We start from the raw sequence: 22,150 nt of genomic DNA, 5'->3' as shown, positions 1-22,150 counted from the left end.
ACTCTCATGAGAACAGCACAGGAAAGACTTGCCCCATGATTCAATTGCTGCCCACTGGTCCCCCGCATAACATGCGGGAATTCATGATGAGATCTGCATGGGGCACAGCCAGACCATGTCACCAAGTAAATGAAAACAAAGAAAATCAGATCAAAACAGACACTTCACCAGAGGAGATACCAGGATGGCAATGAGCACAATAAAATATGTTCAACATCACTAGTGTTGTGAAAAATGCAAACTTAAACTACAGTGAAATACCACTATATGCATACGAGAGTGACTAAACATTTTTAAAGTGACCACAGAAAGCATGGGTGGGGATGTGGAGAAAATGAAACCCTCATGCACTGATGGTGAAAATGTAAAATGCACAACCACTGTGAAAAACGGTTAAAAAGTTAAACACCTGCCATGTGATCCGGACACTCTGCTCCTAGATATTTCCCCCAGAAATGGAAGCATGTGTGCACACAATGTCCACACAATGAATGCACACCCAAATGTCCACAGCAGCTTTATTTATAAGAGTAAAAATTTAGAAACAAGTAAAATGTCCCTCAACAGGTGAATGATAAACAAATTGTGTTATACCCATACCGTGGAATACTACTGAGCAATCAAAGGGAATACATTATGGACACCTGCAGCAAGATAGACGATCCTGAAAATAAACATTAAGTGAAAAAAACACAGAAAAGTATACATACAGTATGATTCTTTTTTATATGAAAGTCTAGAAAAAGCAAATAATCTACAGTGATATAAATCTGGTCAGTGGTTTTGCCTAGGGACTGGGATGTGTGGTAGAGTGGGGACATTTAGGAGGAGGAGTTACCAAAGGGCACGAGAACACTTTTTCGGGTGATGGATATAGTCCCTAACTTGATTGTGGTGGCTTCACAGGTGTACACGTCACAGATACGCCAAAATCTGCGTGTAGTTTCCTGTATTTCCACTTCACCTCAATAAAACTGTCTGAAACACAACCAAAGAAAAACCAAATATGACTATACAATCGACTGTACCTAACATAGCATCTTTTAAGACAAAGTATCAGGTACTAAACTCACATTCATTGTCTGTATAGACGAAGGGATGGTCCTATTGCCATGGAATTATCACTGGCAACAATGACAGAGGATGCAATGCAGAACTTTCAGTTCTCTACAGACACCCTACTCCCGCCCCACTTCCACCCTTCGTCCTAGCTCACCCCTGAAAAGAGGAGCCACCAGCTTTCCACCTCATGGCCACAGACGGGTTAACCATCCGTGTGAAACATCCACTGCCCTGGGTCCAAGCTCCTGCCGCTGTGGAGGTGAACCATGTACTTCATCATAGCTAGTTCAGGTTGTATAACATAATGCCTGATAACCCTCGCCATTTTTGAAACACATCCAAATTGTTTCTTATTCGTTTTCCATGTCTACCTTAGAGTGAATTTCCTGCACTGATAACTAGGTTAAGGATTTTGGAGTTATCTAGGGTCATGGTGACACCCTGCATTGTAGACCATGTTTGCCTTCTGTACACCCCAGTAACAGAAATCAAAATGAACCGTTGTATGTGGATGCATTTTATCAAACCAAGTCTCTGCATGATGGGAGGCACTGTCATTACTGAGACAGTAACTCAGTGGAAAGGCTGAATCAAGAATATGAAGAATGAGCACGGGGTCCACGCTAAAAGGAGGCCAGGTGAACTGCTCCGTCCAACTGAGGTCTTCCTGATACCTAATGACCCAGAGCAGTGTGCCCACGCCCAGGTGCAGATTGTCCCAGAGGAGCAGGCAGAGGCTGGAGAAGCTCATTCTTAAACGGATCAAATAATTCTGAGAATTGCATGAACTCCATAAACTCTCTTCCCCAAAATGACAAAAATGTGCAGAAAATAATTGCGAACAATTTTTAGGAGCTTACACACTTTGAAGTTTATCCACGGGCAGCTGTAACCCTTAGGAATTATCTCTGGAAGTGGCTTGAACACTGCGTGGTACTCGGTAGGTGTTCAATGAATTATTTGTCCAGTGAAGTGATTAAGGAGCCTTGTAAATACTGACTAAAGCATGTATCACCGCATCCGATTTTTGAAACCAGTGCTTCTCCTCAAGAACAAGCAGGGAAGTTAATGCAGTAATATTCTTTTGAAGTAGCCACGGTGGTTGCAAGGCAGAAGCCCAGGTGCACTCCTCACTCCACCCGCTACAGTAACCAGCTGACATGGGCGTGCCTGGTAGTTCTGGTTCAGACGCAGGTGCAGATGACTTCTTTATCCCATTTCAAATTCTTTTTGAAGATGATTCCCATGGACATTCATCTGCCTAAATTAACATATCATTAATTTAAACTAATGACCTCAAAGATGTCTACCAGCAATCGCATTCCATTCTCCCAGTTACAGAAAACAAAGAGAAGCTGCGATCTGAGAATCTCAGCGTTGGGCGTGCTGAGCAAAATGGCCATCTATCTGGGGTGGGGTGCTGACTCACTGTCCCTCTCCAGCGCATTTTGCGGGGTGGGGACTTCCAGAGCAGGATCCTCCAGAGGGGAGCACTCAAGTTCCCTCCTCCCGGCCCCGGGGCACGCCAGGCTAACCGCCTGCCCCGGTCCCCCGTGAGCGGCCCTCTGTGCTCGGGTTCTGTGCGTTTGCCCGTGTTCTCCTATGACTTTGCGAAATATTCCAAGACAAGAGCCAGAAAGTCTTGGTCTCTGAAGACAAGCACAATGCTGCTTTCAGCTTAAATATCTCCTGGGAAACCTCAAGATTGTGAATGTCATCATTATGAAAAACAGAGATTACAAAAGGAAACCATCGCATTTCAGTCGCCCGCCCCGTGGGATGGGATCTGACCTCCGTGTAGCTTTTCTTTGGGAGGTTTTCAGTCTTGAACAACCGTGCCTGAGAATGACGGCTCCGAAGAGGCTGCAGTAGATTCGGGGGGAGCGCTGGCTGGGGAGGCGAGAATCTCCAACGACACCGGGAGTGCGGTCAAAAGGTACCTGCTCGAGTGCAGCCGAGTCGCCGCCTCCTGCGCCCCCGCTAGTGGAGACGCCCATCGCCCGGCAGACGCTCCTCTGCCGCGCCCCGCGAGCCCCGCGCCCCGGACGCCCCGCTCTGCCGGGAGCCTCCCGGGAGCCCGCGCCCCGCCCGCGCGCTGGGCCCGCCCCCGCCGCCTCCCCGCGCGCCGCCGCCCGAGCCCGCCCAGACCGAGCGCCCGAGGTGCCGCCGCCGCCAACGCCGCCGCGATGTGACCTTCAGGGCCGCCAGGACGGGATGACCGGAGCCTCCGCCCCGCGGCGCCCGCGCCTCGCCTCGGCCTCCCGGGCGCTCTGACCGCGCGTCCCCGGCCCGCCATGGCCCCCTCGCCCCCGCCCGGGCCCTCCGTCCTGCGCGCCGCGCTGCTGCTGCTGCTGCTGGCCGCGGAGTGCGCGCTCGGTGAGTCCCGCGGCCCGAGGCCCCGTCCCCGGGAGCGGAGGCGGCTCCGGGCGCGGCTTGACGCGGCCCCGTCTCTCCCCCCGGCAGCGGCGCTGTTGCCGGCGCGCGAGGCCACGCAGTTCCTGCGGCCCAGGCAGCGCCGCGCCTACCAGGTCTTCGAGGAGGCCAAGCAGGGCCACCTGGAGCGCGAGTGCGTGGAGGAGCTGTGCAGCCGCGAGGAGGCGCGGGAGGTGTTCGAGAACGACCCCGAGACGGTGAGCGGCGGGCGGGCGGGCGGGATGCGGCGGACCCGGCCCCCCGCGCGCCTCCCACTCCCCTCGGGGGCCGCGCCGCCGCCCCCCAGCCTCCCCGGGCGAGGCCTGGCCTCGGGGTTCCAGGAGCCCCGCGCGGGTCGGGAGGAGGCAGGGCCGGGGGACGCTGCGGGGCTGTCCAGGAAACGCTCGCGATCAGACGCCTCCCCGCGGGGAAGCCGGGAGTCCGCTTTCCGAGTGCGAAGGAAACACAATGGTTAAAATGCAGACGCCCCGCCTCGGCCGCGCGGGAGGTGAGGGGCCTCGGTCCTCCCGGAGAGGGGAGCAGAGCGACCCCTCCCGAAAGAGGAATCGAAAGGGCCGAGGGCGGGAAGTGTTGCAGCTGCAGGTCCAAAAATATGATTCCAGGAATCGAGCGGGGCCGCACGCGGGAGGGGAGGGAGGGCGGCCCCTCGCTGCCAGGTGCTCCCAGGGAAGCGGCGGGTGCGTTCAGGAGCCCGCGGTGCCGGCCTGGCCCCCCTCGGTTCGGAAGGTCCTTGGGGGAGGCGGGGCGCCCGGGGCCTCCCGCAGGAGCCGCTGTGAGGACGGCCTGGCCGCTCGGTCCTGCGGGCTCGGGGAGCTGCTGACTTTGGAAAGTCCGAGAAGGTGTGGATTCCCACTGACGTCCCTCCCGCCCTGAAGTCAGGGTGATTTCACGGCGAAGTTTTCCGTTCTGCTAGAATGGTCCTTTTAAAAACTGCTCCTGGGTGGAATAAATGTCCCCTGAGCTAACAGCGTGGTTCTGGAGACCCGTGGAGGCCTGTTTCCACTTGCATGTCTAGTGGTCGACTTGATCCCTCTTAGATCTGCTTTTCTGAAAAGCTCTGAGGCTGTGTGCCAGCCACTGTGCACCTGTGGGCATAGCTAATTCTGCAGAGATGACGCTCCTGGCACTGTTCCCCTGCTGCCCTCCGCATCCCCTGCCCCACGGGCCCCTGCCCTCCTTCAGCGCAGCCTGGCTGGTCGCTCTCCGGCCTGTTTTCCGGTTTCTTTAATGATGAATCCTGTCCTGTGCCACTGGCCGAGGGTCTCCTGTCCCAGCCGTGGGCCTGTGTACTTTTGTCGCCCGGAGTCACCGCCTGGCTGTGGGGTGGGTCCTGCGGCTGGTGCAGTGCCCTTCATCTGCATCCTCACCCAGAACATTCTGTGTGCGCAAGGACTGTGGCATGCGGCGTGCTGGTGATGGGAGTTGAGACCAGCAGGGTCACCCCCACCCCAGGGTCCCCGCGCCATGCAGCCCCCCTCGCTGTCCTCCAGCAACGCAGGGCCAGTGTCCATGGGACCGAACGCTGGCTGGGCGTACTGTGCTGTTCTACCTATAGTCTGTCCCCGACCTGGTTTTCGGATTTTAATTTAATAACTTTATTTACAAAGGTGTGAAATGAAGACAACAAAATGAAAACCACTCAGGACTGGGTCAGATGGTTTCTGTGCTGGGATGTGTTCGTTCCTCTCACCCTCCTGCGTGTGGCTGAGTGGCTTTGATGTTGGGGCGGCCTCCCCTCCTGTCTTCTCACAGCCTGGCCCCAGCGGCCTCTGCCGGCTCCTTTTCATGGCATCATCTCGGTTCCCGGAGTTCTGCCCTCCTTCCCTGCCCCCACCCCAAGTGCTAACCACCAGCTTTCCCTCTGCCAGCCTCCCTGGAGGTCAGTGCTGGCCAAGCCCTTGACTCTGTGGGCAGCGTTCCCTCCGGTTTCTGGATCTGGCTGTTGGCTTGCTGTCTTGTCTGTTTCCAGTGACTGCAGGCAGGTGGATGCTGGCGAGAGCATGGCTGGGGCAGGGTCCCACAGCTGGCTAAGTCCCAGCTGGCTCCAGCACAGCAGGCCCACCCCTCCCGGGATCCTAGTCTCTATTGCATCCTCTGCCACACCCTGGGAGACCCCAGGCCCCAGGGGACCGTCCAAGCACATCTCCCTGCTAAGGCGTGAAAGTCATCCATGAGCTTCCCCTGTCAACAGCCAGGGCCTCCCCAAGGAATGCTAGTCTGAGCTCGCCTTGTCTTTGCAATGTCACGAATTTTACATTTTGTGCAGTGAGGCTGATTGAGGTCAAGGGCTGTGGCCTGAGCTGAAGAGGTGACCAGGACTTGGCCATGTGACTGTCAGAGCGTCCTGGGGTCCCTGGCCTCCCCAGGCCCAGGGTCCTGATTCGTGGTCCTCCACAGGTGGTTGTAGGGAAGGTGGTCCGAGCTAGGCCCGGGCCCACCTTCAGGGACTGAGCTAACTTGGCCCCAGCCCCCTGCCACTTTAGGATGTGGAAGTGCCTAGCCCCCGTTAGTTAACACACACCTACCCAGCCCTGGACCCTTCTCCTGGGGCAGCCTCCTATGAGGGAGGGAAGGGACAGTTGGAGCCAGCTCCCCAGGCTCCAAGCTCACCTGTGTGCTCACCTGCCTGCAGCACATCCCACTGACCCACACTGGGGCTTCTTTCTGGTTGTGAGGGGAGCATCTGCTCTGCAGATCCCCAGCTTCCAGCTGGCGGATACTAAGCACAGCACCCCTCCTAGACTCTGGGCTCACCTGTGTGTGCACTTGCATGCACGCCTGTGTGCTCACCTGCCTGCAGTGTGTCCCACTGACCCCCCCGCTGGGGCTTCTTCCTGGTTGTGAGGGAAGTGCCCACTCTACAGACCCCGGGCTTTCAGCAGGCAGGTACCAAGCACAGCACCCCTCTCAGGCTGTGGCCCTCACCACATACCTGTGGTTTAAAGCCCTGCTCTGATGGAAGGGATGCCCCTCTTGCCTCCCCAACCCTCCCTGCTGAAGCTGTGCTCCTCCTTCCACATTCCTTCAGGCTGGGCTGCCCCCACAGGCCTCCCTGCTCTCCACCGCCCAGTCCTTCTCCTTATCTTGTTTTGCTTTACATATTGTTATTCTTTCTCCCTGGCCTTGCCTATCCCTGCTGGGTTCCTAGCCTGGAGTCTCTGAGTTTCTAATTCAGAGAGGACAAGGGTGACTCCCCACCATGTCTCTGCCAAAGCTTCCCAGGCCCATTGCCTTTTTGTGAAATCCTTTAAGGCCATCGGGTTCCAGCACCTGCTAAGATCTCCATAATCACCCATGATTCCAGAAAGGATCAGAGACTAGAGAGTTACCCCAGCCCAGCACAGCCCTCCCGTCCAGGTCCTCCAGAGCCTGCCTGGGAGCCTGTTTGTGCACTTTGATCCCTGGCTTGTGTGCAGGAAAATCATCCAGGCTGTGGTTCTCGATCCCATCACCTGGCTTCATTTGAAATACAAAGTGCGATATCCCCCAAGGGCTGGCGATATCCCCCAAGGGCTGGCGCCTTCCCTGAGGGTCGGCCTGGGTTAGCTGTACACCTGCTCCCGCACCACATGTGGCCACGCCTGTGCTCCAAGGCCAGGTTTCCCTCCCCCCCATCTCTTTCTCTGTCTCCTTCTGTGTTTCTCTCTCTGTCCCAGTCTCTCTCTTCTCCCACTGCCGGTGGTGAGGAATTCTCTGCATGGGATGTCGGTGCATCCATTTTGAAACTTGCTGGCTGGTCCTAAACTGCGTGTGCCCTCCGCGCACATTTTCCCCGACCTGTGGATTCCTCAGGAAGAGCTGGGGAAGGGGTACCCTGTATGGAAATGAAAACCCCTCTGAGTCCCTACTTGAGGACAGCCACTTGGCTGGGATGCAGGCCCAGATGTTGGGGTGATAAGGTCCCAGTAGGAGGGGAGGGCTGTGCAATGTGGGGGTGCCCGATGGGGAAGATCATGGCCAGGCTGAGACCTCCCCTGTCCTGCCTTGACAGAGGCTTCAGTACACTCCCACATACAGACACATGTACACAGACACCTGCACAGATAGGTACTGACACGTGGATACAGGTGTGCACAGGCACACTCACACAGACATGCACACAGACACATGCGCACATGCACACACAGACACCTGCACAGATAGGTACTGACACATGGATACAGGTGTGCACAGGCACACTCAGACACATGTGCATAGCACACACACACACCTGCACAGATAGGTTCTGACACGTGGATACAGGTGTGCACAGGCACACTCAGACACATGCACACATGTACATACATTCCCATAGACACAGATACACATGCACACACATGCACAGGCACACACATACTAACAGACATGTACACACAGACACATTCACATAGATACACGTACACAGGCATACACACTGACAGACATGCACACATGCACAGGCAGACACTAACAGACATGCACCCACACATACACATATTCACATAGATACACATACAAAGGCACACACACTGACAGGCATGCACACATGTACAGGCACATACACGAACAGACGTACACACACGCACATATTCACATAGATACATATATATACACACAGGCACACAAAGTGGCAGTCATGCACATACGTGCACAATATGTACCATGTACACACAGGTAGACACATGGATATCCAGCCACATGCACACACAGACACACCCAGACATGCATGCACAGACACACACAGACAGGTACATGCACAGACACACACAGACACGTGCATGCACAGACACAGACACACCCAGACACATGTGCATGCGCAGACACACACAGACACAGGCATGCCTGCACCCTGTCACACAGGTTTCTCTTTCCACAATTTTGGGGTCAGAAGAGCACTGACAGCTGCATAGGGATCACTAAGAAGTGAGTCAGGTCCAGGGGCTCTGTGACCCCAGCTTCCCCCGACCCCCAGCGTCTCTCCAGTCCCAGAACCCCTTGCCTGAGGGGCCAGAGCCCTGTGGCCAAGGCCTTTCCTTCTGGGCCCATCCTGAGGCCTGCAGATGGGCAGGTGGAGCAGCCTCTGGCCTGGGAGGGCCGTGTTCCTTGCTGGCTCTGCGGCCCTTTCCTGAGGCTTGTTTCCACCCCAGCGTCTGCAGACACTTGGTGCCAGGCTCCCCCACGGCTTTCTCAGAGGCAGCCGAGTGCCAGGCCCTGCACACGACACCCTCACCCGAGCCGGAGAGCTTCACATCTGTGGAAAACTCTAATTAAAGACGTTTTGAGAAACGCTGAACGTCTCCCTTTGTTATTTAGGAACAAGGAAGCGATTGCTTACGGCTTCTTCCTTGAGCTTCTGAGTAAAGGGGCATCAAACTTGCCAGCTGGGGCATGCCGAGTGCTTCCCAGGTTACGGTTTTACCCCAGAGCCATTGACAGGCATCCAGATTTCCTCATGCTTCCTTCCCTGGTTTTTCTAAGGTTAAAATTGAGAGCGGTTTCTGCAGTGAAAGCTCATTGTTTCAGGGTTTCATAGTGGATGTTGGAAATGCTCTGGCCTCTGCCATAGTTTGTACATTCCAGTGATTTCACTGCAAACCTGGTGTGTATGCCTTGTAAATTTTGACCCTGTCCAAGTGAAAGGTTCATTTCTAAAGTTTTAAAATAATTTTTAAAGGGGAGCCAGAGGTGGAAGAAATTAAGAACAATATGAGTTTTGCGTTTCAGTCTGACAGAGGCACCGCCTGCTCCAACTGGGGTTGATTAAAAGTGTAATATTCAAACAAACAGTAAATGCATTGGGCCTTGTTAATGTTCTACTGAGTTTCTCGGGCTTTGTTTTCAAATTATAGGTGACATTTGTTTCCTTCCAGTGTTAGTGCCCATGACAAGAAAATTCATTTTTCCCACATCTGTCCCCAAACCTGCTAAACCCAGTTTTGCAATGACCTCCCCTTGGAACTTGGGCTCCATGGAAAACACACGGCTCAGCCCAGGCACCTCAGCCTGGGCCGGTGGCTGCAGTGGCGGATTCCCAGCATACAGAGGTCACGCATTTGGCCAGGCTGGGACAGGCTCCCCTCCAGGACTGTCGCGGTACAGTAAGGCCACGCTATGAGTCAACCTTGTTTCTTTTCAGCATTGCTAAGCTGACCATCCCTACAGAAGCAGAGGGCTGCGGTAGGGAGATCGGCCTTCCTGCCCAACCAGCTGAGGGCAGCCCAAACGTGGGAGCTCTCAGGGAGGCGCAGTGGGCGTTGGGTGTGGCTGGACCCTCTCCCCCACACCTGGAAGACACTCCGCCTCCTTTCCACAGTTGTGGGGATACGTGACAGTGTTTACAGGCAGGCCAGCGTTCTGTATTTCAACCTTGGCAACTGAATAGCGGCAGCAAGTGCTGAAATTCCCGTGGGGCACGCAGCCAGTCGGTTCTCAGAACCATCACTAAGCTCGTCCGTTAGTCTGAAAGATGAGTCGTGCCACGCGGTCCTCCTGAGAGCACTGTTCTTGGTGTCCCCACGTGTGAGGTGGTTACATCCGCACGACACTAGCAGCTGCCACTGTGCCCTTTTACAGATGTGGACACTGAGGCCCCACAGGGCTGAGAAGCCTGTGAGGGCTCCAGCGTGTCCCAGGCATTCGAGCTGGAGGGCCCACACTGTCAGTCATTAACTCCTGTGCTCGCCGGGGCTGGGGTAAAGCAGGACTTGGCGGCACCCTGGCCCTGCATGTGCTCCTCCATGCGCAGGTGACTGAGTGTGCCGGCACTCACGCGAGGGCTCAGCGGCACTGGTGTGGGCATGTGAAGCACCGGGCTGCTGCGGGGAGCTGGTGTCAGGGGCTCGGAGTGTGAGTCTCGTGAACGTGGCCTGGCAGGTGCATCATGCTGGGCTGCAGAGCCCGTGGCTCCACTGTCATGGCGGGTTTGCTTTTGAACTTAGGGCCAGAGGAAGGCACCAACCCACATGCCTGGCTACTCCCTCACAAGGTTGAAGGCAGCCAGTCCACTCGAGAGACGTGTCCCTTGAGAGATGTGTCCCGGCCACAAGAGGAGTCCAGGGGAACTTTAAGTCCCCCCAGTCCTCAGAGCGACACAGGCGGCTTCGGGGCCCGGGCCTGGTCATCTGGCCTCTGACCAGCTCAGCTTGGATAAAGCCAGAGGAAAAGCCTGCCCTTCAGGCAGCTGCCGGGACGTGCATGGCTTGTGTTTGTGTGTGCACCTGGCCACTGTTGGTGGTGTTGGCAGTCAGGGCACCACTTGCCTTTACTGTCCTTACACCAGCAGGGCAGAGCACAGTCCAGGAGCCCCCACGGAGAGGCCGGGGTGTGGCTCCCCCACAGAAGTGGCAGCGGCAGGCCGGCATCCCATCTGGGACCCTGCGGGTTGGATCTTTGGGTTGAGTTGCACTCGATGGTACAGCTGCCCTTTCAAGGGAACTGAGCAGCTCAGCGTCCAATGGAGCAGCTCGTCAGGGCCCTGGGGTGAGCCAGGAGCTCCCCTTGGATCCGGAGACGCGGTGAATAAACCTCCCTTTTCCAAGCAGGGAACAAACACGGGTTTTACAATAGTGTCTGTCCTGGAGTGGTAGAATGTTGTGGCTGGCAAGACTCAGGCACCCTCTCATTCTGTGCTTCGGTGAATGGAGGCCAGGACTTTATTGAGGGACTGGTTCCCCAGTTCGCTTTTTGTGGGGAAGACTCAGATGGAAGCCCAGGCCCCAGGCTTCACGGTTAGGACATTTTCTTGGAGCTGTCAACACCTCCCCAGGTGAACTTGGGTCCAAGGCATGTGTGTGCGACCTGAAGCGTGGGCGCCGTGTGCAGGAGACGCCCTCACCAGAGACGGGCATCAAGCCCTCCCTGTTCTAACTGCAGAATCGCTGGCCCTGTGCTCACGATCTTTTTATTTTGCCATTTTATCTGATCAGAATACACAAAAGTACACCATCTTGTTTCTCCCAAAGCAGCTGCCAGGAGATGTCCCACTTCCTCCTCACAGCAGCCGCTGCGGGCACGAGGCTGCTCCCAGGACAGTGACGCCACCGGGGCCGTGGTGGGCATGGAGCGTCCTCCTTCCTCCCCTCCTCCTCCTCCGCAGACTGCCGTCTCGTTAGTCAGTGTTGCCCGGCCCCCTTCTCCCCACCCCGTGCCTACCGTGGTGTCCTGGGCCTCTCTTCTCAAGTGGCCGGCATCCCTCCCATCCAACAGCTGTGTGTCTTCCTGACTGGCTTCTCTCTGGGTCCCCGAGGATGCTGCCAATGGCACAAAACCGTCACTACTCTGCAGTTGGGAGAGACGGGCCTCGGCGGGGCTTGCCCTGAAAGACAGCGGGCCTTCCTCGCTGAGAGCCTGCACTGGCCCAGGGCCGGGGGCAGGAGGCTGCGGCTCTGTTCCTTCACTGCGTCCACACTCGCACGCTGAATGCTGGGCACCGCTGGGCACTGCTGGACGCTGTCGGGAGCATGCTGTGTGTTGCGGGCAGAGATGGGCAGTGAGTCTCAGCATGACTCTGTGCAGCTGCTGGAAGCCACACGAGCTCCTCTGTCCCATCTGCCACGAAGCCCGTGGGAGACACTGATGTGGGTTTCATGGCTTCTGTGAGAAGAGCTTGGTTACCCACCAGTTCAGGCACCACCTTGGCACTGTGGGGCATGGAGGGGTGCTCACAGCTGTGAAGTCAGCTACAGAGGCTGTTCCTAGCACCCATGTCTGCCCAGCTGGTCACACCCAGGATGAACTCCCAGCAAGGGAGGGCACAGTGGGCATGAGCTTCAACAAGGGCAGAGGCGCCTGTAGCTGCTGACCCTGGGTGTGGATGGCCGTACCGGCTGCACTGACTGTACCACCCCAAGCCGTCTCCCTCCAGGTCGGCCTGGGGTCCTCTGGGCTGGGGGCCTTGGGTGCCGCTGCTCTACTCAAGGCTGGAGCAGGCTGCTGAGGGTGTGAAGACCCAGGAAATGAATTCAAAAGGAAGGAGAGGATTTTGCATATCTCAAACTAGAAGAACATGAGCAGAGCCAGGCAGCCAGGCCGAGGGTCCGTAAGACGGCAGCTCTTCAGAGGCTGTGCAGGCGCTGAGAAAGGAAGACTCCCCAGGGGCAGTTCCCATGGGTGTTACTCCGAGTTTTCTTTTAGAAGTCAAGTTCTTATAAGACAGCGTGATGGTCAAAGAGTTAGTGAGTGACTGTTTCCCATGGAAAACATCAGAGAAAATTATGGTGTTGATAAGCAAAAGTCCCTGCACTCAACAGACTCAGCCCACTTGTCCAGTGAGATAGAGATTTCTGGACAAAAAATTATGGCTGCTGTTTGCTAAAAGAGTAATACATTCTTAGCACACTGAAAAATAACCACTGTTTGCTGTGTGAATGCAGATGAAACACACAAAAAGATTTATGCAGGACTGACGTTGGCTGTTAGCAGAGGGCTCTCCATGTTCACAGACCTCCGCTCCTCATGGCAGCTCTGCAGGGACGTGGCCCATGGCTGAGTGAGTGTCAGGAGGAGCCGTGCCCTTAATCCCCTGGCCGGCCTCCCCAACCCACGCAGGCAGAGGCTTTGCTGGGCCCCACGGAGTTACAGTGGATTCAGAGGTGAAGGTGTTTCGGAAGTGTTCTGGAACCTTCCCGCCTGATGTTAGACTGCCTGAGGTGCTACCAGTCTAGTGCACTTCAGGCCCGGAACTGTTCCCTGTCTTGTTAACGTGCTGTGTCGGATGCCGGCACCGCATGTAGGTTTTGGCCATTTTTGGAAAGTGAATGGGCCCTCCCGGGGTCTAGTTGGACTGAGAGACCACTGGAAACCCTCACCAAGCTTCAAGCAGGTAGGCAGTGGCCCCAGAGCAGGCCCAGGAAGGGCCTGGCGCCAGCCCCTTGGAGGGCCTGTTCACAGGCTGCATCCTGTCTGATTCCCGTGGTGGCATGGGGAGGTCACCCCACCTTGTTCAGAACCACAGCTCTGGGGGAGGAAGCTTGCCCCCAGGTCAAAGGTCGTTATGGGGCCGGTGGGGTAGCCACATGGGCAGCCCAGCTACAGACCAGGCTACAGCCTGGTGCCTGAGGCAGACCCATCCTGGGGGTCGGTATGTAGCTCTCTGCTATGCTTGACCTTTGCCCTGTGGGTGGCTTTGAGTGGGGGAGACCTGGGTCTGGTGGTTGGCGGGGCAGGGGCATTGGTGGGCTTGGGTCTTCCTGTGACGACGCACTAATTCCCATGGGTTCTGCCAGCACCCACGGCTCTCCTGAGCAGAGCAAAGGAGGCAGAGGCAGATGCCAGGGTCTGGAGGTGGTGTCTGCTCATCAGACACTTACTATAGTTTCAGAACAAATTTGAGGCCTCCTGATAAACCCCAGCTGGACCAACCTCCTGTCCTCGGGCTCATCTCCCTCCAGGCTGCTTCAGACTCTGTTTCCTCCATGTTTAACGAAACTGAAGGGTGACAGGCATAGTCAGGGAGGCGTAAGAGGAGGTGCTGCTCCACTGTTGACACCGGGACCTTCTGCAGATGGGGCTCCCAGCCTCGACCAGCCCTGTAACCCCCTAGCGTGGGGGTGTCCAATCTTTTGGCTTCCGTGGGACACCCTTCTGTGGGACACATTTGAAGAAGAATTGTCTTGGACCACACATAAAATTACCGCAGATGGTAGCTGATGAGCGAAAAAGAGGGTCCATGCATAAGTCTCATGTTTTAAGAAAGTTTACAGATTTGTGTTGGACCACATTCACAGCTGTCCTGGGCCGCTCACGGTTGCCCCAAAGCCTCAGGAACGCGGGCCGAGCACCTGCCCTGCTTCGTCCAGGATGGGGCCCTGCGCTGACCAGGATGCTGCCACCCTCTGAGTTGCCTCTGCCAGGAATGGCAAAGCCCACAAGCCTTCCAGAGACCTAATAGCTGCATCCTCTGTGCAGTGGGTGCCATGCTTCTCACCTGGAAGGGTGGGTCTGGCACATGTCAGGTAGTAACAAGGATTTAAGTTTTAAAATCACATGGCAGTTTGTAAACTTGAGAAATTATAACGCAAACGCTTCCATATTGTCAAAAGGAAACCACTGGGAGCATTGATTTAGACTTTTCTTCCAGTTACTTACATATGATTTAAGTGAAGCTGAGAATCTAGTGCTTTGTTGGAGTGAAAACTGTAGGAACTTGCACTTGCCCACTCATTCATTCATTCACCCACTCATTCATTCATTATCCATCTACTTGCTCATCCATCCATCTACTCACCCATCCACCCACTCATCATTCACCCACCCACTCATCTATCCATTCACTCATCCATCCATCTACCCACTCATCATTTACCCACCCACTCATCTATCCATTCACTCATTCATCCATCCATTCATCTACTCACCCATCCACCCACTCATCATCCATTCACCCACCCACTCATCTATCCATTCACTCACCCATCTACCCACTCATCATTCACCCACCCACTCATCTATCCATTCACTCATCCATCCGTTTACTCACCCATCCACCCACTCATCATCCATTCACCCACCTACTCATTTATCCATTCACACATCCATCCATCCACTCACCCATCTACCCACTCATCCATTCATCCACCCACTCATCATCCATTCACTCATCCATCCATCCACTCACCCATCTACCCACTCATCTATCCATTCACTCATCTATCCATCCATCCACTCACCCATCCACCCACTCATCATCCATCTACCCACTCATCTATCCATTCACTCATTCATCCCTCCATCCACTCACCCATCTACCCACTCATCATCCATCCATCCATCCAACCACTCATCTGTCCATCACCTACCCACTCATCATCCATTATCCACCCACTCATCCATCTATTCACTCATTCATCCATCCATCCATCCATCCACTCATCTGTCCATTCACTCTTTTCATCCATCCGTCTACTCACCCATCCACCCACTCATCCATCTATTCACTCATTCATCCATCCATCCATCCATCCACCCACTCATCTGTCCATTCATTCATCCATCTGCTCACCCATCCACCCACTCATCTATCCATTCACTCATCCATCCATCCATCTACTCACCCATCCACCCACTCATCATCCATTTACCCACCCATTCACCTATCCATTCACTTATCCATTCATCCATCCACCTACTCATCTATCCATTCACTCATTCATCCATCCATCCACTCACCCATCTACCCACTCATCTGTCCATTCACTCTTTCATTTACCCATCCATCTACTCACCCATCCACCCATTCATCTATCCATTCACTCATCTATCCATCTATCCACTCAGCCATCCACCCACTCATCTATCCATTCACTCTTTCATTCATCCATCCATCCACTCACCCATCCACCCACTCGTCTATCCATTCACTTTCATTCATCCATCCATCCACTTACCCATTTACCTACTCATCTATCCAGTCACTCATTCATCCATCCATCCACTCACCCATCCACCCACTCATCTATCCATTCACTCTTTCATTCATCCATCCATCCATTTATCCATCTATCCACTCATCTATCCATTCACTCATTCATCCATCCATCCACTCACCCATCCACCCACTCATCATGCATTCACCCACTCATCCATCTACTCATTCATCTATCTCCATTCATTTACTCATCCATTCACCCATCTAGCCACTCATTCATTCTTTTATCCACCCACTCACCCACTCCTTCCTTTCTTCCTTCATACATCTCCATTCTTTCAGTTGCCCACCTACCCACTCATTCATTCATCTATCCAGCCACTCATCTACCCACTCACTCACCCATTTATCTACCCACTCATCCATCCATCCATCTACTCATTCCTTCATTCATTCATTCAGCCTTCCATCTACTCACCCATCTATCCACCCACTTATGAATTTATCCATCCATCTCCATTCATTTACTCATCTATCCATTTATTCATTCATTCATCTACCCACTCATCTATCCTCTCATTCATTTCTTCATTCATCCATCTTTATCCACTCACCCATCTACCCATGCATCAGTCTGCTCACTCATCCATCCTAGGCACTAATCTATCCATTCATTCACTCATCTATCCATTCACTCAACATGGCTGCATCCTCTGTGCAGTGGGTGCCACACTTCTCACCTGGAAGGGAGGGTCCAGCAGATGTCAGGTAATAACATGCATCTATCCATCCGTGCATCTGTTCATCCATCCATCTCTTCACTCACTTATCCATCCGTCCATACATGCACTCATTTATTCAGTCATCTGTTCTTTCATGCACTCACCTGCTGTCCATCTATCATCCATCCATGTGTTTTGTGATGGCTCTGGAGGCCTATGGGGGACAGTCAGCACCAGGCTCGATGCTGGGCAGGTAGATACTGTTCTTTTCCTCTTGAAGCTTCAGCTTCAAGAGAAGTGCAGTGGCTTGGGGTTTGCTCACTTCTTTCAGTCTGTAGCTGTTCAAACAAAACAGAAGCAGATCCCTGGGGAAATGATTTCCAGGGGCCAAATGGCGCCATTTCCAGCCTGGGAATCCCAGCTTCCTCCCCCGTTCCCCTCACCTAACCCCAGCACACCAACCCATTACCACAGGTCTTGCTCTTCCTAGGTTGAGAAGAGAGTCAGTGTGTATGTAAGGAGCTCCTGGTTCTAAATCTCGGCCTCCTGGGCGGTGGCCTTTGCTCCATGGGACTCCTGGGGGACTTGGCTAATCCAGGGCTTCAGGCCAAGGTTTGTGCACCCGAACAACTTGTAGTGCATACAGGGGGCGGGGGTTTTGAGAACAAAGTGCTCTGTGTTTGGTTCTGCAGGTCAGGGAGCTTATCTGGGTGCCTTTACTCAAAGCCATTTCTGGGTCTTACATCTTTGGCCAGAATGTCCTAAGGACAAGGTGAAATGTCTCTTTCTCTCGGGAGTGTGTGGCGTTTTTAGATTTATTTGTCTTAGCTTTGCTCTTGCTCAGGGTCTAGCCATCTTTCCCCTAGATTGCCGGTGGAATTAGCACACGCTTTCTGCCTCCATTACCTCCGCGAATAATCAAGCATGCAGAGTAGGGTACGCTGCCCAGGGTTATGATCCTGTAGTTTCAGAAACCCCGTTCTCTAGGTGTGACTAACCGAGGGGAGGTTGGCATCGTTTAACCATGAATAATGCCTTTTTGCAACAATGAAACTTGGGATTCATGCAGATTACATGCTGCAGATTACACATTAAGTAGTTGAGTAGTCTTGATTTTGAAAACTAGAATACACTTGCTGGAAAGTTGCAGCACTGCAAGCATGTATGTGCGGTTAGACTGTTCACTCACTAGTTTTCAATCCCTGGCTTCCCAAACCTGAGCATACACCTTTTGCGCCCATCCTAAGTCTTTTATTTCAGAACCAGGGCCTCCTGCCCGCTTCAAGACAAAGCCCCATCACGTTCCTTCTCCTTGCAAACCTAGAAGCCTGCTGCTGTCCCATGTTGCCACAGGACTCCACCAGGGCTCACTTGGTGTTACTGGTCTTGCCTTTTCATGGAGTTTGCCAACCCTTGACTAAAATTGGAAGTGAGATAAATGAGGGCAGGCATGAGGGCAGGCGGTCCAGGCCTGCGGCCCTCCTGACCCCAGAGCGGCCGCCCTCCCAACAGACAGACGAGCTGAACAGCAGCTCACCCTGACCCTTCTTCTCTCCTAAGGGAGTAAGAGTTAAGAGCATTCCATCTTTCCTAGAACACATCTTTGTGAAAACACAGCCAAGCAAGCCTCAGGAGGGTGTTGGCAAGGCTGGGGCAGAGGGGAGCCTCCAAACTCTTCCACAAAAGGCAGGGTGAGGTCAGCAAGTGCGGGAAGGCTGTGGGAGCCAGCGCTTGAAGCCGGAGGTGCATTGCAGATGGCGCTGGGCACCCCCTCTGCCTGCTGCTCTGCAAATGCCACCAGCACCGGCTCATCCTGAACTTCATGGCCTGAGGGAAGCCCCACAACCATCCTGAACTGGGTTTCCTCATTCCTGTGGATGGGGTTGAAAAGACCATCTTGGGTGGTGTTGGTGAGGATTTCGTGAAATGGTGTAAAAATGCTGACTCACACCCAGCATGGAGAGGCCGCTGGGACTGTGGGCTCTCGGCTTAGGCCCAGACTGCTGGCATGGTTGACCCTAAGCTGGAGGTCAGGGCTGCTCTCCCCAGGCCATGGCCGTAGGGTCTGGGGGCCGTGGCAGAAGAATCCTGAAGAAGTTTCTAGCCGGCCTCTGCTGGCCAAGCGACGGGAGGTGGTTCCCGGACCTGACAGCTCACTTGTGTCCGGTGTGCACCTGGTCAGTGCGCCTTCAGGATAGGAAGACCATTCGCTTCAGCCTCCACACCTCACCCAGCACCAGTTTTGTTTCACAAATACAATAAGTGCAAATCAATGCCTGTGTGCCAAAGGGAAGGTCTTCGGGTTTTGAGAGGTCCTTATGTCAACAGGAACTAAGGTCTTTGGGTCTTAAGGACCCTGTGTCAACAGGGAGTGGAGACTGGGGTGTTCCTGGGAAACTTTCTCGTTCTCCCGGGCAGGCCTCTGCCTGGACACACTGGCTGGTGCCTCCTGAGCAGCTGGAAACAGTCCTGCCTTTGCTTGTTGGTCTCACGAGGGGCAGCCCAGCAGCATCCCCGGTCACTTCCCCTCTGCTCTCCTGGGTGGCATGGCCCCTGGCTCCCCCTAGCAGCCTCTGATTAACCAGCTGACTCTTCGTGTTGTTTAGAGACTGTAGCGTGCCAGTAAACACATGCCTTTTTTCTTTTCCACAGGACTACTTTTACCCGAGATACTTAGGTAAGTCCCAGTCACTGCTCTACCCTGGCGGTCGTAGAGGCATAGTTGGGGGGTGCGTTTTTGTGTTGGAGGAATCCCCTCATCACGTAACTCCTGGAAGGAAGACTCTTAATCATGTGGTGCACGTGGAACTGTCCAGAACATGCAGGTCAGAAACACAAGTTTCTCTGTTTACTTGATGCCACGGCTTTATTCCGTGTTACTGGAACCTCAGGCGATCTGCAGACCCTGCTCTGAGTTGACGCCAGCCTCGGCTCTTGTCAGGAAGTGTGACTGATTTTGTCCTCCAGTATTCTGATCTCAGCACTCAACACTTCTGAAGTCATTGAGGACCCCAAAGGGGTCTGTGTTCCTGTGGGCTGTAGTTACTCATAGCTGCCATATTCTTAATTAAAACTGGGAACGCTTAGTTAAAACCTGAGTGTTTCTGGTTAATTTGAAGAACAGGGAGGCACAGGCATTATCTCAGCCATCAGCAGCTGCTGCATGTGGGGTGGCCTCTGGAGACCCCCACTGGACACTTAGAAGGGAGGACAGTGAAAGGGAAACCCAGAGGCCCCGGGTCACCCTTTGAGAACTGCCGGTTTAACTGGTACCATCCCAGAGCTCTTTGAGTGCGTTTCACTTAGGAGAGAAATGTATTCCAGGCTCTTCCTTTTTAATGTTGCAAAATGGATTTTAGTAAATGTCCTCTTTAAGGGTGCTTCCCTGGGTCCATGTCTGGGACATACACAGTGGGTCTGGAGCTGGCCTGGAAGGCCCAGGTGCCAGGCAGCCTGGGTGTGCTGGGACGGACTTGTAAAGCAGGGGTGGCCCCCAGCTGTCCACAGCACGCCTGCAGGAGGCCTTCTGCTGTCCATCCGTGCCTTTCTGCACCTGGATAAGCTACAGTGACCCACTGAAGGGCCAGGTTGAGAGGCCCAGCACCCGTTGCACAGCCTCACGTTTTGGGCCATCCCTGGATATGTGTGTGCCTGGCCCCACCTCCCCCTTGTCCCCACCTCCCCCTCGTCCCCTTAGCGGGGCATCCGCTTCAAGCTGTGTCCAGCCAGTCAGAGTGTGGACGGCTTTCTCCGAAGCAGAGCAGCCTTCCAGTTATCGACAGTGTTTCCTAACAGGGGTCTATTGAAAATGAAGTTTAGCTTTCCTTGTACTGTCAGGAATCTTAGTGAACATTCCCAGTGATTCTTCCGTAGGCAGGAGGAACCCCCTGGAAACTGCGGGTGGTGCTTGGGGCACTTGACAGCTATGGGCGTGCAGCTTCACTGCTGGTGGAGGTGGTTTCCTGTTTGTCAGGGTCAGGGGCTAAAATGTTTGCATTGTTTCTGGAGGATGACAGCACCCCAGGTGAGAGCAGCTGCCTCTCCAGAGCTGCTCAGAAGTGCAGGCTCTGCAGTCCGTGCGTCTCGTGAGGGTGACTGACACCACGTTCCCTGTCTCCCCGCAGACTGCATCCACAAGTATGGGTCTCCGTACACCAAAGACCCGGGCTTCGTCACCTGCGTGCAAAGTAAGTAGGCCTCCTGCCTGCCTTCCTGAGAGGGCTGTGGGTTTGGTCAGCTTTCGGCTTGGCTGTGGTTTGCGTGGTTTGTGGAGGGCCTGAATAGTTCTGGGTTTTAAGGAGCTGCAGCCCCTTCCTGAGGCCTGCTCCCCGTTCACCAAACTTTCTTTTTTAAACAAGGAAATTTTGATGTTTTTAGCAATAGGCAATAAATGCACACAGAACAAAATTCAAATGCTTCACAGGGTGAGATGTGAAAGCCCATCCCTGCCTCTGTGTCACCCAGTCAGAAACCACCACAGTTATGGTTCTGAGAAACTTGTGCCTAGACGTGTAAACACGCGTAGGTGCTTCCACTCTTCACACGTGGCGGCTTAGCACACGCCATCTGTCCCATGCCTCTGTGCCCATCTGCCCCAGAGACCGTCTCTCGGCGTCCATCTCAGCTCCATGTTGGCATTCACAGCCAGTGCCTCACTCGGGCTTAGCCTAGGCTTGTCGGCTGATGTCCAGGTTATTTCCAGTTCCCATCATTATAAACAAAACTGAGTGACGTGCTTGAGTGCCTGTTGCTTCTCACACATCCAAGTGTGTCTGTGGGATACATTCCCAAGGATGGAAACCCAGAGTCAGTCCCTCTCACACGTCCAAGTGTGTCTAGGATACATTCCCAAGGATGGAATTGCAGAGTCAGTCCCTCTCACACATCCGAGTGTGTCTGTGAGATACGTTCCCAAGGATGAAATCGCAGAGTCAGTCCCTCTCACACGTCCAAGTGTGTCTAGGATACGTTCCCAAGGATAGAATCGCAGAGTCCTTCTCACATGTCTGAGTGTGTCTAGGATACGTTCCCAAGGATGGAATCACAGAGTCCCTCTCACATGTCTGAGTGTGTCTAGGATACGTTCTCAAGGATGGAATCACAGAGTCGGTCCCTCTCACACGTCCGAGTGTGTCTAGGATACATTCCCAAGGATGGATTCACAGAGTCAGTCCCTCTCACATATCCGATGTGTCTGTGGGATATGTTCCCAAAGGTGGAATTGCAGAGTCAGTCCCTCTCACACGTCTGAGCGTGTCTAGGATACATTCCCAAGGATGGAATCCCAGAGTCCCTCTCACATGTCCGACGTGTCTGTGGGATACATTCCCAAAGATGGAATCGCAGAGTCAGTCCCTATCACACATCCGAGTGTGTCTAGGATACGTTCCCAAGGATGGAATCCTAGAGTCAGTCCCTCTCACACGTCCCAGTGTATCTGTGAGATACGTTCCCAAGGATGGAATCCTAGAGTCAGTCCCTCTCACACGTCCCAGTGTATCTGTGGGATACGTTCCCAAGGATGGAATCCTAGAGTCAGTCCTAGGCTTCTGGTTTCCTTTTGATACAGATACTGCCAAATTATCCCAGAGCCAGCCTCAGCCTCCACCCC

General features: G+C 54.1%; 1 protein-coding gene and 1 long non-coding RNA gene across 3 annotated transcripts in view; one reads left to right on the top strand and one right to left on the bottom strand.

Annotated features, from left to right (window-relative positions):
- Nucleotides 1–504: 504 nt before the first annotated feature.
- On the bottom strand, nucleotides 505–2,598 carry LOC144577678 (uncharacterized). Its single transcript, XR_013522130.1, has 2 exons — nucleotides 1,923–2,598; nucleotides 505–978 (listed from the first exon to the last, which is right to left on the bottom strand). It is a non-coding gene; the product is annotated as an uncharacterized LOC144577678 (long non-coding RNA).
- A 608-nt stretch (nucleotides 2,599–3,206) lies between these two features.
- The window catches only part of GAS6 (growth arrest specific 6), a 40,918-nt gene continuing 21,974 nt past the window's right edge, over nucleotides 3,207–22,150 (top strand). The window contains exons 1-4 of one of the 2 annotated variants that reach the window (XM_035294916.3): nucleotides 3,207–3,438; nucleotides 3,526–3,692; nucleotides 19,192–19,216; nucleotides 20,664–20,726. In XM_035294916.3, coding sequence (XP_035150807.1) covers nucleotides 3,357–3,438; nucleotides 3,526–3,692; nucleotides 19,192–19,216; nucleotides 20,664–20,726 — 337 coding nt within the window. In that variant the 5' untranslated portion in view covers nucleotides 3,207–3,356. Of the gene's footprint in view, nucleotides 3,693–19,191; nucleotides 19,217–20,663; nucleotides 20,727–22,150 lie in introns of both variants that reach the window. The other variant, XM_035294909.3, reaches the window with a different exon arrangement.

Source organism: Callithrix jacchus, chromosome 1 (assembly GCF_049354715.1).
Source record: "Callithrix jacchus isolate 240 chromosome 1, calJac240_pri, whole genome shotgun sequence".
Classification (NCBI taxonomy): Eukaryota; Metazoa; Chordata; class Mammalia; order Primates; family Cebidae; genus Callithrix; species Callithrix jacchus.
This window is presented reverse-complemented; position numbering and strand designations above follow the sequence as displayed.